General features: G+C 32.8%; 4 protein-coding genes across 4 annotated transcripts; 2 read left to right on the forward strand and 2 right to left on the reverse strand.

Annotated features, from left to right (window-relative positions):
• Positions 1 to 135: 135 nt before the first annotated feature.
• Positions 136 to 894, reverse strand: LOC105802375 (AT-hook motif nuclear-localized protein 16). The gene has a single exon (XM_012633973.2). The coding sequence runs from the start codon at positions 892 to 894 to the stop codon at positions 136 to 138; it is 759 nt and encodes a 252-aa protein (XP_012489427.1).
• Positions 895 to 2990: 2096 nt separating this feature from the next.
• LOC105802373 (uncharacterized) lies at positions 2991 to 9267 on the forward strand. Its single transcript, XM_012633971.2, has 12 exons — positions 2991 to 3200; positions 3390 to 3497; positions 3605 to 3687; positions 4268 to 4343; positions 4463 to 4530; positions 4723 to 4807; positions 5713 to 5834; positions 5932 to 6015; positions 7335 to 7481; positions 8295 to 8403; positions 8491 to 8610; positions 8843 to 9267. Exons 2-12 carry the CDS (start codon positions 3410 to 3412, stop codon positions 8914 to 8916), a joined length of 1056 nt encoding a protein of 351 aa, XP_012489425.1. The 5' UTR covers positions 2991 to 3200; positions 3390 to 3409; the 3' UTR covers positions 8917 to 9267.
• A 4756-nt stretch (positions 9268 to 14023) lies between these two features.
• LOC105802372 (transcription factor PAR1) lies at positions 14024 to 14848 on the forward strand. The gene has a single exon (XM_012633970.2). It carries the CDS (start codon positions 14130 to 14132, stop codon positions 14550 to 14552), a length of 423 nt encoding a protein of 140 aa, XP_012489424.1. The 5' UTR covers positions 14024 to 14129; the 3' UTR covers positions 14553 to 14848.
• Positions 14849 to 15262: 414 nt separating this feature from the next.
• On the reverse strand, positions 15263 to 17183 carry LOC105802371 (uncharacterized). The gene is made up of 3 exons (XM_012633969.2): positions 16285 to 17183; positions 16089 to 16188; positions 15263 to 15591 (listed from the first exon to the last, which is right to left on the reverse strand). Exons 1-2 carry the CDS (start codon positions 16888 to 16890, stop codon positions 16096 to 16098), a joined length of 699 nt encoding a protein of 232 aa, XP_012489423.1. The 5' UTR covers positions 16891 to 17183; the 3' UTR covers positions 15263 to 15591; positions 16089 to 16095.
• Positions 17184 to 17620: the final 437 nt, after the last annotated feature.

A 17620-nucleotide genomic window follows, 5' to 3' on the forward strand; every position in this document is an offset into this window, starting at 1 on the left:
TGTTTTAAGTCTACCATTATTTAAGTGTATAGTAACATGTGTTACATATATGTCCTACACAGGTATACTCAATGAAGCCGAATGAGGATATTTGGAGGATGTGAGAATCTCCGAAGAATTGCTGGCTATTCCGGGTTAGGTTTTTGACATGGTTCGTCCTGGTGCCCAAGGGTACATCTCAGGAGGTGTAGTTCCATTGGTGATCAAGTTCTGCGGCATCCCATACAGATCGGATTCGTCGGGCTGATGATGTGGACCATTATGGTGACCATATTGGTTCTGCATTGCTGTTGCAACTTCATCTTCGTCCAATGGTAAACGATCGAAGGTGGCGTTCATGAAGGATGCAGCCATGACCAGAACGGGACCGGATGCAATGAGTGCACCAACTACCACTCCACCAGCAACCTGTCCCTGAGCGCCAGCCAGGTAAATGGTTAGCCCCGTGATCCCCGGTGGGGCTGGAGGGGGCAGGATCGATCCAAGCAAGGAGAGAATCTCGTATCGGCCATGCAGAGTAACAATTACACCTGATGAAGCTGGTTGTCTGAGTGTAACATTAGTCACACACCCACTCCCACTAAGCACACAAATGCCACGCTGCTTTTTCCTTGCAAAGTTAGCTAAGCTCTCGTTCACATCGCAACCTGAACTCACCTCCATTGCATGGGCTCTTATCGCATTAGCACTTTCTCGAGTGACGATAATGGGTGGTTTTGGTTTGTTTTTGGAGCCTGCTGGCCTCCCTCGAGGCCGCCTAACATTGTCACCATCAGCTGCAATGACTGGTTTCACTGCCTTTGGCATTTTGGGAGCCATTAGCATTGCATGAAATTCTTTGTCCTGTTCTTTGTCATGATCCATAAGCACTCTCAAATCTATGGCTTCTCCCATTCAGAATTTGCAGAAACTGGTCCAGCATGTCAATTTAAGTAGTGGGTTTCAATCAATAAATTTATTAGTAAAGAATTATTGTAGGGTAGGAGATGGTTAAGTGATACCAACCTTGTATCCATGCATTTACTTTATCCAACTGCCTACCTGAAACTGACCCTTTTCAATCATGTTAATTGCCTTTCCCAACAAATACACACATAAAAATTTCTGCTTCTGCAATAAAACAAATATTAAAAGACATTGTAGATAAAACAGAAAAGACAACAAACAAAACATACCCCAACATGAGATGGAATACAATGCTGAGGCAGAAGCCATTACCAGACAACTTCTATTAGTTTGCACTTTTAATAATTTCTTATGGTTGGTTTAGTGTTAGAATTGTGATCTCCAACATCTTCAAACTGCAATTCAGAAACCTTGCAGTGGATTTCTGAGGCTTTCTCTTTCTGGATTTTTATACTTTTGTATGTGAAATGATATATTCAGAAACCTCTAGTGCGCCATACATCATTTGTAGCGACCATAATTGGGCGGATAGCAAACACAATAGTTCGTATAGGTTGGGACGACATGGCTCCAAGATACATTAGTTTTGTGCGAATCTGAGTATGAATTAATTGTTACAAATATAATAATTGTATTAAAGAAAATCTATGTTTATAATTAATGTGTTTATTTTTTAAAATAATTTAATGATTGTTTTAAAAGATATACATTGGGCTCGAAGATTTCCGGCATGTTTTGAGTACTTTTTAGAGGTGATTATGGATCAGGTCAGGTAATGATTTGAGTTGGGCCATAATAAAATTTCAGGCTCGTTTGATAAGTGGATTTGGTCCCAAAAAATGAGCCTAAATTTTTATTTAAGTCTAGCCCAGATAAAAAAGCTAAAATCCGAGCTTAGCTTGACTTGTATTAAAATTTTTTAATAATATTTTTTATATAAAAATAAATTTAAAAAATATAATACATTAAAAACACTAAAAGTATTAAAATAAATATTTTTCAACAAATTGAAAATAAATTAAAAAAATCTTTATACTTAAATGACTAGTGCAACTTAACAATCAAATGTTTCTTAATATAGTAATAAAATTAACAATAAAACAAGAGTTATATAATATTCAAATAATATCAACAAAATGATATAATAGTGAATAGCAGCAAAACAGTGAAAAAAAAACAACAATTTTTTTTTCAATTTCAGGTTGGGCCGAGCCCAAACCAAAAAAAACTTACTCGAGGCTCGACTTGTTTTCTAAATGAGTCTTTTTTTTTTTTTGCTGAAACCTAATTTTTATAGCTATATTTTTATCCAAACCCTCTTACTTTTCAAATGAATCTTTGAATTAGATCAAGTGGCCTGGTCATTATCAAGTCTAAGGGACTACCTTCCGTTAGTTAGAAAAAGTTGGTATTTTTTAGAGAAGGAAATAGGTGAGTATACTAGGTGAATTTGGCACAAGCTTCGGATTTTGAAGTTCATTATTTGGTGTTTACATCTCAAAGCTTCTCTTGTTTTTTTTTTTTTTTGTAAGTCGATGTTAGTGATGAATGTGTTATTAGATTTAATTTTGTTGAAGTTATTTTTTACTAAAAAATTATAATAAATTATTAATAGAAGGTTATTATTAGGCGAAATATTAATATAAAGTAAAATTTTCACAAATAAAATTAAAATATCACAATGGACAAGTGTCTTATTTATTTTCTTTTAGATATTTTTATTATTCTAATTCTATTATTGAAATTTTTACTTTTCACTTGCTGTGTATTTAACAATAACCTTTATAGGAACCTTCAACTTAAATTTCATTAAAACTTGTATTCTAATATTGTGCCACATCATTACATAAAAGTTTTTAAAAATTATATATTTATTAAAATTTATTAAAATTATAAAATGCATATTTTTTTAAAAAAGGTAAGTGATATTACAATATAATTTTAGAATATCAAGTCATTTTAATTTAATAGAATTTAAATTTAAGGATTAATTTTGAAAAAATGTCAAATTTCAAAACTAATATTAAAAAAAAAACCAAAGGGGAAATTTTATCAAATTTCGCGAGTAAACTATGATAAATTAGATTGAATTCAGTTTCAAATCGGGCGGGCTTCCGGGTTCCGATATGTTTTTCTCACAAAGAAATTAAAAAAAAAGAAAAGAAAATCCAGGCGGCTTGCTGTCGGAGTTGACGGCTAACAAAAATTCATCCCACGCCCCCCCTTACGAAGATTTCGAAGCTGCTCCTAGAAAACAGCCACAACAAACTCCCCCAAAACAATATCCCGATTAGGTATTTATTCTGTTACGAGACCCTAATTTGACACCAGATCACATTCGGTTTCTTTTTTATGGTTCTAACGAACCCTAATTCTTCGTTTCCTTTTAATTTGTTTTAGGGTTTAGGGTAGCGACGATTGATTTAAATATTTAACGTTTCTAATTAATTCATATTACTTTTTGTTTGGGGGGTTTTTGGTAGAGAAAAAAAAAGGAGGGAAGATGGGCGTGAAGCAAGCTATTAAAAATCTGGATGCGTTTCCTCGCGCGGAGGAACATCTGCTGCAGAAGACGCAATCGGGAGCATTAGGTGAATTGTCAATTGTTAACTTATATTCAACTAAAAAATCATGCTATTTATTCATTTGAACAAGTACTAATTGTTTTTCTTTTTCCTGGTAAAATTCATTATTATAGTGTCCATCGTTGGTTTAGTGATAATGACCACGCTGTTCTTTCACGAGCTTACCTATTATCTTTCGACGTACACTGTTCATCAGGTTTGCATTTTTTTTTTTTTTGCAGTTTTATTTATAGCTGCTACCTATTTTATTTTGTTGCATTTGTTTGGATGGAATAATGGTATTGCCCATAGGGCGTGATCACACCAAAGACAAATTTGAAAAAGACTTGTCTGCCGCCTTGAACATGGTTCTATTGTTTCTCAGCTTGAAATAGAATGATAGGCAAAATTTTGGGTGTCATAAATGATGCTTCTGTAGAACACATCTTCTTTTGCTAGTTTGTTGGATACTTTTTTGTGTAGGCTTCTAATTGAAGACAATGAATGGTTTTAATCCTTTGCTTTCTTTTTTATGTAATAATCTTCTGCAATCATATCAATATTATCTTCTCCTCTATTACTTAAACTTACTGACCTGCCAAATACTAGTCCCTCTAAAGTCTAATTACAACAATTCCAACATCTTTTGCATGCAATTATCATGTATACGATTTTAACTAATCCTTGCAAGTTGCAACTCAGCAGCCACTTATTTGAACAGTTATTTGTCAGATGTCTTTAGTAGTTTGAGATTTTAAGGTTAGGTGAGATGATCTAACTGAACAGTTATTTGTCAGATGTCTGTAGACTTGAAACGTGGAGAAACACTTCCAATTCACATTAATATGACATTTCCTTCATTACCTTGCGATGGTTTGTAAATCTCTTCTAATGAAACCTTCCTCTCTTTGTCCTTTTTTTTTGGGTAGATTCTGTTAATCTCATTTAGAATATTGACTGTTGGCTGTTTGTCTATTCTATTATTTTTGCAGTATTAAGTGTAGACGCCATTGACATGTCAGGCAAGCATGAAGTGGATCTTGATACTAACATATGGAAAGTAAGACAACTTTTTATTGTCAGCAAGACTTTATTGATTTAATGATCATCATGTACTAATAATGAATATGGCATTCTTCTTAGGAGGTCCTTTTTCCCTCTTTTGGAAATGAGTGTATTTAGAAATGGATGTAGGATTTCTGGTTAGATTTCCATGTTTGTTATATAGCTAACAATGTTAAACCTTCTGCAGCTTCGCCTGAACAGTCATGGTCATATCATTGGCACTGAATATTTGTCTGACCTTGTGGAAAAGGAGCATGCTGCTCACAAGCACGGTATTATCCTTTGTGTTGTACATCTACCTCATGGTTTTAGTTTATCTTTTTGGGAGATTTATCTATGTTCACAGTGCATGGATATATTTTCTGGACATTATTATATGTATGGAGGATGCAACATCCCTTGCACAATGTTGCGAGAACTTTTAGGGTGAGCTTCTAAAATAAGCTTTCCATAAGCTTCTACTACACAAAACAATTACCCAATTATACAAATTATTACAACTTTTGTAATGTATTGTGTAATTACGCAATCACACAAAGCATTACCCAATTACACAAATTATTACAACTTTCGTAATGTTTTGTGTAATTATACAAAACATTAACCAATTACACAAATTATTACAGCTTTTGTAATGTTTTGGTAATATTGGAGCTGATGGAAAGCTCATATTGAGGAGCTCGTTTTAGAATTTTCCCAATGTTGCTGATAGTCATACTTTGCCTTTTCTCTCTTTCCTATATTTTTGGGCTGGATGGGTAGAATAAGCATAGAGGGAGCAAAAGTACATAAAGAAGGTATGAAATGTTAAAACAACCATGCTTTACTCCTTTGATAAAAGATATGAGTCACTTTGAAAATGAAGCATAAGCATGTTTGATCAATTATTAAGCAATATTTCTGACTTGTGGCTTAAACCACATTTCCAAGTTCTAGATTTTTTATCTTTGACTTTAGTCAAAATGACCAAATTGCTCTGCAGATTTTATTTAGATAAATCTGAGTGTTTACTTCTTTCTTATAGGATACATCAAAGTGTGTATCTATTTATTTAAAAATTTACAACTTTGTTTAGGTCATTTATGGTTCATGTGAGGTATATATAGAAAATGAGAAATAGTTGTAACCTGATATTTTAAGGCTTAAATAATTAATTTCTTTTAGCAAATGTGACCAGATGATGAAAATGAACATCATGATGATGCTGACAAGAAGCTTCATGCACTTGGCTTCAATGAAGAAGCTGAAAATATGATCAAGAAGGTGAAGAAAGCATTGGACAATGGAGAAGGATGCCGGGTATTTATTCAATAGGGTTTTTATTTTTGGGGCCCCAAAAGGGTTGTAAATGAAAGAGTATAAAGTCAACTGATCTATTAACGTAACATTTGTGCAGGTTTATGGGGTATTAGATGTCCAAAGGGTGGCTGGAAACTTTCACATCTCCGTTCATGGGTTAAACATTTATGTTGCTCAAATGGTTATTAACCTTTTCTCATAGCAATCTAATTTGATGTCATATCCTAAATCATGCATGTATTCAGCTTCTTGGCTAGAGTGCATCTAGTGATAGCTCGTGTGAGGTTTCTTGTTGGTGTTTGATTGATAGTGAAATGCATGACTTTTTTTCTTTTTTCACCATTTTGGTCTTTATTGAATGTTTTGAATTATTATTATAAGAAAAAACCCTAATTTTTATCTTTTAATGGAATAAAATATATGAATATTTATTTACCATCATCCTACGGCATAATTAGTTGCATGCTGCAAAATTTTGAACAGAAAGAAAACCTTCACAATTCAAAGTTTTAAATATAATAAAATAACAATGATTATTATGACCTATTTTCTTTTTCTTCTGCTTTTAATGTGTTAATTTGTAAATAGTTTTCATCAAGATAACTAGTTGTACAAAGTTTTACTGTTTATTTTTTTTATAGACGTGAATATTATGCCACATTTGGACATATGGTGTTGAATTTAACTCGAACCTGCTCTTCTGAAACGTGTTTAGTTGATAAATTTTGTGGTCCCCTATTATGCAAGTGACCTATTTCCTTTTTCTGCCCTCTCCTAGGGTTTCGGGTTTGGTTAGTTATAGAGGTTTACGGGAATCTGGGGCTTTTGGAGTGCTGGAGGATGGCTAAATTTGGGGTGGATGCATGGGTTGATTTCTTAGATCTAGGCTCTCTGTTTTTTTTTTTTTTGGGGGGGGGGGGGGAAGAAAGTGATGTGGGAAATTGGATCAAGAGGTTTTAGAGGAAGCTTTGGATGAAATTTGGGAAGTTTTGGTGCTGATCGGTAGTGGCAAGCTATGGCAGCTGGTGCTGGATTTTGGAAATGTTAGTGATTTCTGGGCTTTGTTTTTGAATGAATTAAAGAAGGGAGAGTTAGAGAGAGGGAGTGAGGTAGAAAGAGGAGGAAGGGAAAAAACGGGTGAAAAGAAATTGTCCTTTTATGTCTTTTAAAATTACTATTAATAATATATTTTTAATACATATACACCAGAGATAGATCATCCCCTTTTTAAATAACAAGCACATGCAGCTGACCAAACTTGCCGTAGATACTTGGTACATATTTAGCCGAAGATTTGAAACTTTGCTTATAGTGAAGAAATTGAAATTCTAAATTTAGTTTGCAAGAATGTGCTAGATTTATTTACAATATTTCTCTCTTAGTTGCTTTGCAGTTACAATAATGAGGATATCTAGAATATTGTCATATTTAGTTTCTTTTTGACATGGCTTTTCCTTTATCTTTAAATTAAGTTGAAGTCCTTTTCTTCTTTGCTCACAGATCTTTGGAGGAGCAACGCATGTCAATGTAAGTCATATGATTCATGATTTATCATTCGGGCCAAAATATCCAGGACTCCACAACCCGCTTGATGGTACGGTGCGGATTTTGCATGAAACAAGTGGAACATTCAAGTATTACATAAAGGTTTCTATTTCAAGCTTTCTCTTTATTTACCAAAGATTGTGGCAAATGCCACTCAACCTTTCCAATGAACCCACACTGATGATCCATGTGTTCTGCATTGAATTGATTGTGTAATTGTCTTTTGGTTGATGAACTTGATGATCTAGTAAGTAGTACAATCATGCATGGTCGCTATTTTTGTTTATAAATAGAGCTAAAGCCTCCCTCTGCATCCTCTTTCTCTCTTTTAGTGCTTGAGCCCAAATTATATTGGTTATCTAGCACATAACTATCTGAACTTTGTATCATCTCTTATTTTACCGGTGTATGATTGGTTGGGAAGAGGCACAATATAAAGCTTCTTGGTTGGTTCAAAAAGGTTATCTGCAATGCAGTAAGGTGACCTTGTTAATTGTGATTATTTTCATCCTTCACTTAAAAGGAAACCCTAGATTTTTTTCATGCCTATCTGCAAAGCAGTAAGGACACCTTGTTAATTGTGATTATTCTCGTCCTTCACTTAAAAGGAGACCCTAGATTTTTTTCATACCTATCCTTTTTCTTCTTTTGCAACATCCTATAAGCATTAACAGGTGTTGCTCTCTAGGTACATTTCTTCTGCTCTACCTTTATGCTCCAAACTCTAGATCCTTGTAAAAGTATAGTTTTATGGTATATTCCATAAAATTGTAACAAGCTCTTTCATTTTGCACCTTACATTCTTTGGTACCATTTCGGTTTCCCTCTATCTTTCTTTGCGTCTATAACTTCAGAAATGAGTTGCTTTATTTGGACATCTCTGTTCATCCAAGTGATGTCTTCACTACATTGCAGATTGTCCCTACCGAGTACAGATATATCTGGAAAGAAGTTTTGCCTACAAATCAGTTTTCTGCCTCTGAATACTTTTCCCCTATGAAGGAGTATGATAGGAGTTGGCCAGGTTAGTTGGATGTGTGGCTTTGTAAACATCACTACTTCTTTTGCACCTTTGGTTAGTGGTTGCTAATTACTTTACCGTTCTGTTCAGCTGTTTACTTTTTGTATGATTTGTCACCAATCACTGTGACAATAAAAGAAGAGCGCCGAAGCTTTCTCCATTTTATCACTCGACTTTGTGCTGTATTGGGAGGGACATTCGCTTTAACAGGTTTGCAACCTATGGTCATGATTAAATTATCCAAAAAAAAAAAAAATACTTACAAGTGCTTCAAAGTTCAACTAGGCCAAAAAGCAGAATCTTAGGTGGTCAAAATTAATTATGTGGTGTTTGGGTGTAATTTAGTACTTTACACAAGTTCAATATGGGTTTGGGTGTGATTTGAACCTCTGAGCATATACTTTCGTATGCTAAACCGACACTTTATGTGATGCAAAAACAGGAATGCTAGATCGTTGGATGTATAGGCTTATTGAAGAAGTGACTAAAGCAAGCGGTACGCGTGCATATCGGTAGAAGAGTTTGGGTTCAGTCCAGAGTGCAAGAACAACAGCAACTCACATCTAATGTGTCTCGATGTCTCAAAAAAATCAATTATAATGCAGAGTGATTATAGACAGAAGAATATATATATATATATATATACCCCGCTGGTACTCTATGGTTGTTGCTGTGGCTTTCCTTAATTATTCAATGCTGTGTTGGGTCGGATATAATGGGAATTATGATTTCTTTTAAGTTGTATCATTTTTGTAATCCTAAAATCAAAAGGAACAAGAAAGAGAGAAAAAAGGGGTTTTGGACTGGCTATTATGCACACCTCTTATGTTTGATTTTTATGACCAAAATTTATCATTGTCTCACTTATCACGCTGAGCTTATTTGAGAGGGCAGCTTAATCTCATCATTAAGAAATTTAATTGGTGTTCTTAAAAATTAAACTATAATGTTTTGTTCAGTAAATTAAAAAATTAAGTGCTAAAAGTTATATGCTTATTTTTTAGTATTGAATTTATATCAGATCTTTTAAGAATTTAATTCTTTTACTTTTTCAAATTTCAAATTTTAAGTTTAATTGATAATATTGTTAAAAGTTTTTATTAAATTTACTTGTGTGACATCTTTTAATAGTCATTTAATAAAAGCAAATGACAGTGCAATGAATATGAATTTAGGAAAAGGATTTTAACAATATTAACAATCGGATTCGCATTTATCAAATATAAATAACAGAGAGGTTACATTTCTTAAAATAAAAGTAGGATGGTTAAATTTCAAATATACAAGACTACATAGACTTGAAAACACATTTTCACTTTCATGTTATAGAATTGTTTGGTGTCTTTATAGAAAATAATTATATTGTTTGATAAAAATAAAAGGTTTTTAAATTTATTTATTTTATAATTTTAGTCTTATAAATATAATATTAGCTTTGAATAAAAATTAAATATCATAATTTGTTTTTCTAACAAAAAAATCATTTATTTCAAATATTAATGAAAACACATTTTAACATCGAGTAATAACTAGCTACCCACTTATTTACCATGTTACCACTTTTTCTTTTCAAAAAAAATTGTATCAATTAAACTTTTAACATGAAACATATTTTTAAAAGTTATTTTGAATGAAATGAAAAATTTAGATAATTTATGGAATATACCCTAAATAAATGAGATAATGACAATTTCTTAATTTTGCTTATGAAATAAAAAAACTTTAATTATCAAGTAATTATAATTTGTTAGTATTTCTTTTATGTTGTAATCGAATTTTATATAAAATTTCGAGATTTTACTAAGACAGTTTTATGCGTTTATGTATTTTATTTTACTTGTTATGTCACGTTTTTTATTATTTTCTTTTACTGCATCTCATATAACTGTTAACCCAAAAATGACCAAATTAAGTTCTTAATTCTTTGTATTTTATTTCCTAAATACCCTTTTTAAGTTAGTTGACATAATGCTTAAAACTATTTATAGTTCCTCCCTAATCTATACTTCAACGTACTCGAACCCACATTTTCTTGCATTGACAATAATACCCATGCGAGTTTAGACTCATCCAGCAATTAAATACAAAAGTTTAATTTAAAGATAAGCTTAGCTTTTTCAATTCTCCCAAACGGAAATTAATAAATCTATAAATTCAAAATCATAAATTTTAAAATTAAAATTAAAACCCAAATTTTATTTTTATAGATTTCTATTTTCAACTCTAAAATTAAATTTTTTAAAAAATTGTTATCATGCATGCAATTCTTTAATTGTGTTCGTGGAGTTTAAAAAAACACAAATAATTAATTTATAATAAGAATATATGTGTAAGAAAACACTATAACTATTATCACTCAGTCTTGGTTATTATTTTATAATTTTAATATTTTGTTATGCTCAAATATTATTTAATTACTAAAAAATTATAAAATGGTTAATATAAAAGAGGAAAGGAAGGTTCTTGTTGTGGGTTGGATTGAACTACCAAGTTGTATATTTTAACGCATTGGCTGAATATATTTTATGCGATAATTTTAAATAAAATCATATACTAATTAATCACATGGAGCCCCATATGCCCAACACACTGAATCCCAATACCCTTTAACTTCCCACTGGTTTCCTTCTTGGAAACATCACTACCATTCCCATTCCTCTTCAACAAAACAATGGCTTCATTTCTCTTCTAACCACATTTTTAATATTATAAAACCTTTTGTAAATAATTAATAATAATAATTTAGAATTTTAAGTACCAATAAAAACAATCATTAGGAGATCAGCCCGTATAAATAACGAGTTAGTAAAAGTAAAGAGGAACGGATACAAATATTCTGCGTGCAAAACTCAAAGAGGGAAAAATCACGAGCAAAAGAGGTATCGACTTTTCACTAAATGAGTAGACAAACGAGAATACAATATGAAGAAAATAAATCTAAATGTATTAGATGTGCATTACCCAAAACACCAAATAGATAGCTCAAGATCCCAAAGAGTAAACCGTTAAACAAAACCCTAAATCTCATGGGGCACTCACAAAAGAGGTATAAAATACTCTCCATAATTGCCAAAACTCATATGCAACTTCTGATTGGCGTATCAAAACAGGGGTACAAGCTCCCTTTAACTAGGCTAGGATTAGAGTTTTAATTATACTAAAATATCCTTAAAATAATCAGAGTCTAATCGGGAAAAGAAATCCTGCTTGAAGTCTAAAACATACTTGTTTTGGCCATTCTTCGATTACTCGTCAATTATCATCTACGGTGTCTGCAACGTGTTTGATAAGTGTCAGGGACACCCCGCGCTAAAAATTAATTTAAATGATTTATTTTAAAACAATTATCTTTTTCACTCGTAAAAGTGAGTGATGAATTCTAGACTCCTAGTATTAATTGTACACTTCTCTAACTCTGGCAATCAAATTAAGTGACGTGGTCAAATAATAATCAATACATGATTTATTCATAATTAAGGGACGTGATTGACATTTTATATTAATCCTTAAAGTTGAAATCTTAACTGTCACATTTTTTTCTTAACTTTATAATATATGTAAAAGAAATAACAAAAATTATCCACGAATATTAAGATTTTAATTTTAAATTTTAAATTTTAAATTTCATCAAATTATTTTATGGACCCTATTCATCACATGTCCATTTTAATTATTTAATGATATTTTAACAATTTATTTTCACACTATTGACACATAATTTTTATAACTTTTACCATGAACCTCTAACCCCAAACCTTAAACATTGAAGTCGAACCCTAAATCGAGTTTAGGTAAAAATTTACCAAAATTATATGTCGGTGACATAAAAAATTACTAAAATAGCACTAAATAATTAAAAAAACTATAAATAATACGATGAAAAAAATCCATAAAATAATTTTACCTCTTTTCAAAATTTACTACGAGTGAGTTCCACGTTTTAATGGGATATGTTATTTTGCATGAATGTCTATAGTTGAGTGAATTGCAAATGTCTTTTTCTTTTACCCTTTAAAAACAACTTCTTAAATTTCACAATCTTAGCAAGTGGACATTTATCTGGATATAATTAAAAAACAAAAAAATAAAAATAAACGTGAGAAACATACAAATTCTTAATATGCATGTGAATTACAAATAAAAGATTTCACTAATCATATATCAAAAATGTTTTTATTTATTTATATTATCATCATATATTTTAACTCAAACAAAAATTAAAAAAATCATATTTTATATTTATTTTTTAATTAAAAGATTTAACCTTACTCGCAAGCTATGAAACTCTACTATTATAATCATGCTTGAATTAAATATTTTGATACACCAAAAGAGCTAAATTAGGGTTATAAGTGGAAAAAAATATTTGGTTAAATGAACTTTTTTTTTTTTAGATTTAGGAAAATTTATCAATTTTGAAAAGAGGGTGAGTTGGATATGTTTTTTGTACAGTTGGTAAGAAAGTGTACCAACTGAACGTATTTTCCTCTTCTTTAATTGAGAAGAGAGAAAGAAAAATACGTTCAACGGTGCACAATTAGAAGGAAAAAAAACCTATAGAAAAAAGACCTACTTTCTTAAATTTGAAAAAAGAAAACCTATTTTACGGAATATTTTTTTTCCAGCGTATATGCATAATTCAGTCCCAAAAAGGTACTTGTGCCATCCTTTGAGTTTAAATTTTCTATAGAAATGTATTAGAATTTTGTCATAAAATAATATTTTAAATTTTTTTCCTAGCAATTAACATACTTTTTTATGTTCTTAACTTAAAAGAATTTAGTACGAAAAAGCATTAAAAAAAAAAGAAATCTAGGCGCACTATATGTTTGTACATAAAGGGTGGGTTTGGATGAGCGATTGGGTGCGGTGCGGTACGTTTAGTTTACTTTTTGTCTCACACTATAGTATCGCTACAGTATCTAATCTCACCGCCACTGCTATTTTCACATTAACCGCAGGTAAACGTACCGCCTATCCAAACTCACCTAAAAAGACCAATAGTTTAATTCTGATAAAAAAATAATTCCAAAATCCGCAAAAAGAATTACTAAAAAACAAACAGAAAATCAAAATTAAAAAAAAAAAAAGAGAGTAGATTTTGAGTAGATCTTTTAGGGGAATAGGAGGTGGGTCCCAACTAAGAAAGAGACACGTGGCATTCATGCGAGTGGTAGTGATATTGATCATAGGAGAGAGGAGAGGTAAGGAAAGATGGGGGAGGCACATGGGCGGTGTTTGGTTCAAGAAAACCATGTGATCACATGTGCTTTCCGTGGGTCCCCTTTTTTTCATTTTTTTTCCTTTTCTATGGACCTATCCGCAGGTGATCCCAGACAATCCGTTTGATCGTCACTCGCTTCCGACTGCGTTTGGGGATTCCCGTCAATGTTTTCTTTTATATTTCCAGACAGCTTTCCACTCGCTGCATGTGCCCTGTTGTACATTTTGCCTGCTCTTAACCCCTTCACTATGGCACATGCAAAGCACTACACGACAAATCCAATCACGCGCTTTTGTACAGAGCGTGAATTTCACCTCTCAGCTCATATGAAAAAGAAAAAGAAAAAGAAAAACGCCGTACGCTTGGGGAACCCCAATAACCCCGTGGGGCCTCAATTGCCTTGGCTGGCATTGGCAAAATCTCTGAATATAACGCCCCCCCTCTCTTCTCATGCACACCCAAAACTCAGCTCCTTTCCTTTTGCTTTGCTTTGCCCCCTCTGTTAATGGAGATCAATGCGGTAAACCAGACAAATACACCCACTTTTTACAGCAAAACCCAGCAAAACCCTTTGATGGGAAGTGCATTGCATGAAGCTTTTCCCACTTTCCAAACAACCCGGGGCACCACCAGGAAAAGGACAGACTACTTGAAGTCTCAAAACAAGGATTCTTTGAGAGAAGAAGAAGAAGAAGAAGAAGAAGAAGAAGAAGAAGAATACAATGATGATGATGAGAGGATAGAAGTAAAAAGAAAGATTGTGGCATTGCAAAGGATAGTTCCAGGAGGTGAGGCATTAGGGGTGGATAAGCTGTTTGAAGAAACTGCTGGGTATATATTAGCTTTGCAGGGTCAAATTAGGGCCATGAGAGTTCTTGCAAGCTTTATTGAAGGCATGGATAAACAGAAAAGGAAGCTTGGAGGTTGATCAATTCAAGCACACTGGTTGTTTCTCTCAACTGTAATTTTTTTTTTTTTTGGTTCTTTTGCCTAGCTAGTTGATGAAGGAGAGCATCATCCCACATTATATTCCCATTTCCCATCCACTTTGATTTTTCATTTTGTTTTGTTTTTTCTTGATTATGGTTTACTACCCTTTTTAACTATTTGAATAGTTCAATATATAATGTGGAGAAAAATCAGAATTAGAAATTATTACTAAATGCAGAGAAATATGTTAATGGATGATTGAAGAAGAATGGAGATAAAGACTAGTTTCGGTAATTCATTATTTCTTTTTTACTGGTAAGTTGTGCTTTCATCATGCGTGGGAGGGAAAGTGCTTCATCTTTGGTGCTTTATAATTTTTTTAAATTTTTTATAAACAAAATCCTTTAGATAATTCACGTCCATTTAATTATTATAATTTTAACAATAATTTTAATATTAAACTAAATGAGATTATAATTATTTTTTTTTATGAATTACCACACAATTCCAATTTAAATTACACTTGAGATGTGCTAACACATTGGATTTCAAATGAGATTATGGACACCTGTTTGCGTGTTGAGTTTAAATCAAAGTGTTGGGATATTTTAGTTCATTCCATTTTGGAAATGTGTGTGTCTCTGCATTGAGAGATGTGCTTGGTATTTACTGTTTTCAGACAAGCTTTGTAAACAATTTATAACAAAATTTTAAGACAACATCAAGTCATAATTGAAACTGTTACTACAAAGTGTGTTTTTAATCTTAAACCATTCTAAAAGGCAAAACCCAAGAAATGAAATTGAAATCACAGTATCATCACATATATTACTGTATACAAATTCAAACACTCCACGTATGGCAATCGCACATCCCAACGAAGAAAACCCTAATTTCATTCCCCAACCAACTCCACTTATCTTCTCACCCATTATTTTTGCAGAAAATGCTGGAAAAAAAATTAAAATAAACCACATCATAACAACCTATAAACTCCACCAAGAACTTGAGATTCTGCTTAAGTTTTTTTCCCCAAACTGCAAATAAAAAAAGAAGCAGCAGAAGATCAACTATTTATGCTCGATCTTGAGTTAAAATTTTGAATTGAGATTTATCAGTATTAATTATAGATTAAAGGTACAATAAAGGATCTTGATTAGCTTTGAGAACTGTTCCAACTCTTAACTTAACAATTACAAAGAAGAATTTGGGGTTTTTAAGTCGAATCTAATAGTGAACATAGAGATCCAATCTCCTACTTGTATGATGAACCACTAGTGTGATCCAATGTCCTAACATTCTCTCTATGGAACTGCTATATATATATATATATATACAAGGTTCATCATTGAAGCTTACAATCAAATCTAGACACTATAGGGAGCCTTGATTGCTACAATTGTGTCGAATGCCAAGGAGTCTAGTAGCATACTAGTTTAGTTTTAGAACTAGGACTAACTATAGGGCAAGTGAAGGATGAGCAAATTTCCATGGATGGTAAGAAAATAAGGTTTACGATGACAGGTTTCCTCACCTTGAATTTATCTGTCAGAGCGCCTTAGAACTTCAAAAAGTCCACAGCAACTCTTCCAAGAAGTTGGCTGCAGCGAACGATTACCCACAGATAGAATAGTCTGTCCAAAATGAAAGCAGCTTTCAGCTAATGCAAATTCAGGGCTGGAAATATAAACATAATTCTTTCTAATACTAGCTAAAGTTAAGCTATTGACCTGATTTTCTATGCTTTCATGCATGACAGGCTTGTCTTCAACTTCACCAGCATCTCTGGTCTCATCGGGAGGAACATTTGCTGCTTCCAATGAATCTTCAGCATTTTGGTTAGAAGACAATTCAGGGGAACCTGATGGATTCCCACCCTTATCGTCCGTGATTCCTTGGTCTGCAACAACAGCTCCACCAACCCTGGAGTCATTAGTCTCATCCTGTCCCGTTTCCTTTGATTCCACATCTGTTGAGAGTTCGGACACTACAGTGGTCTCAGCAGCAGACAACTCCTCTGTTTCTTTAGCATTAGTGTGGTCTAACTCTAAAGATGGTGAAACATTCTCTTCTGTTTCTTTATCATCCAATTCAGCAACATCAGAGTCTCCCAATTTCTCAACTGATGGCTCGGTATCTTCCGTCAAAGAAACCCCAACTGACTCAGAAACCAGTTTCTCCTCTGAATTATCCTCCTTGTCCGAACTGCTACTACTTGAATTGGAATCATCTTCCCCACCATTAACTACACCAAATTCTTCCTTGTTTTCTTCTTCATACACTTGTACATTCTGGGAGTCCTCTACCTCTAGGGTTCCTTTTGAATATTCTTCCATTTGGTAATTGATTTGTTGAAGAATCTGTCCCTAGGCTTTTGTTTCGGCAATAACGTATTAAACAACCACCAACGCTTTCTTTCTATATGTCCCTTGGGTTTTCGTGCATGAAAGTCCTCTTCATGTTCGTTAGTGAATGAAAATGAAACAAGAACCTTAAGCGTTAAGGAATACAGAGAGATCTGAACATTAGAAAGAGAAAGAAATAATTAAATACAAGTTGAAAGGCAGTTGAAGAAGGGAAGATGGTGTATGTTCCTAGTGTTCGAACGTGAAAGCACAAGTCACCATGACTGATTGTTGTAGGTCGAGTTTTAAGAACAAGGACGCACAAGAATGGTAGGTATAAATAAATGGCGATGACCTGTATGGCTGTATCCTTTTTGTTCGTTTGTTCTTCCGTAAATATTACCACATATACGCTTCAATTTGTAATTGCATATACGGGTTTGTCTTTGTCACGTTATATTTTTAAACAACAACCGATGTTGAATATATTACCGTTAATTGCGATAAATACAAATAGCTAGGAAGGAATTTTTGGGAATTTAGTCGCCATTCAAGCCTAAGCCAATCTAACACTTAAAACAGATTACAAGATTTTACCCATAAATATTAGTTATAATGGTAAAATATATTACACGTCTAGAGAGAAATTAAGTTAAAATATTAAAGATAACATTATTGATATGAGCAATCAGAAATCCCAAAAAATAAAACCCAAACCATT

The sequence above is a fragment of the Gossypium raimondii genome, chromosome 11 (assembly GCF_025698545.1).
Source record: "Gossypium raimondii isolate GPD5lz chromosome 11, ASM2569854v1, whole genome shotgun sequence".
In the NCBI taxonomy this organism is placed as follows: domain Eukaryota; kingdom Viridiplantae; phylum Streptophyta; class Magnoliopsida; order Malvales; family Malvaceae; genus Gossypium; species Gossypium raimondii.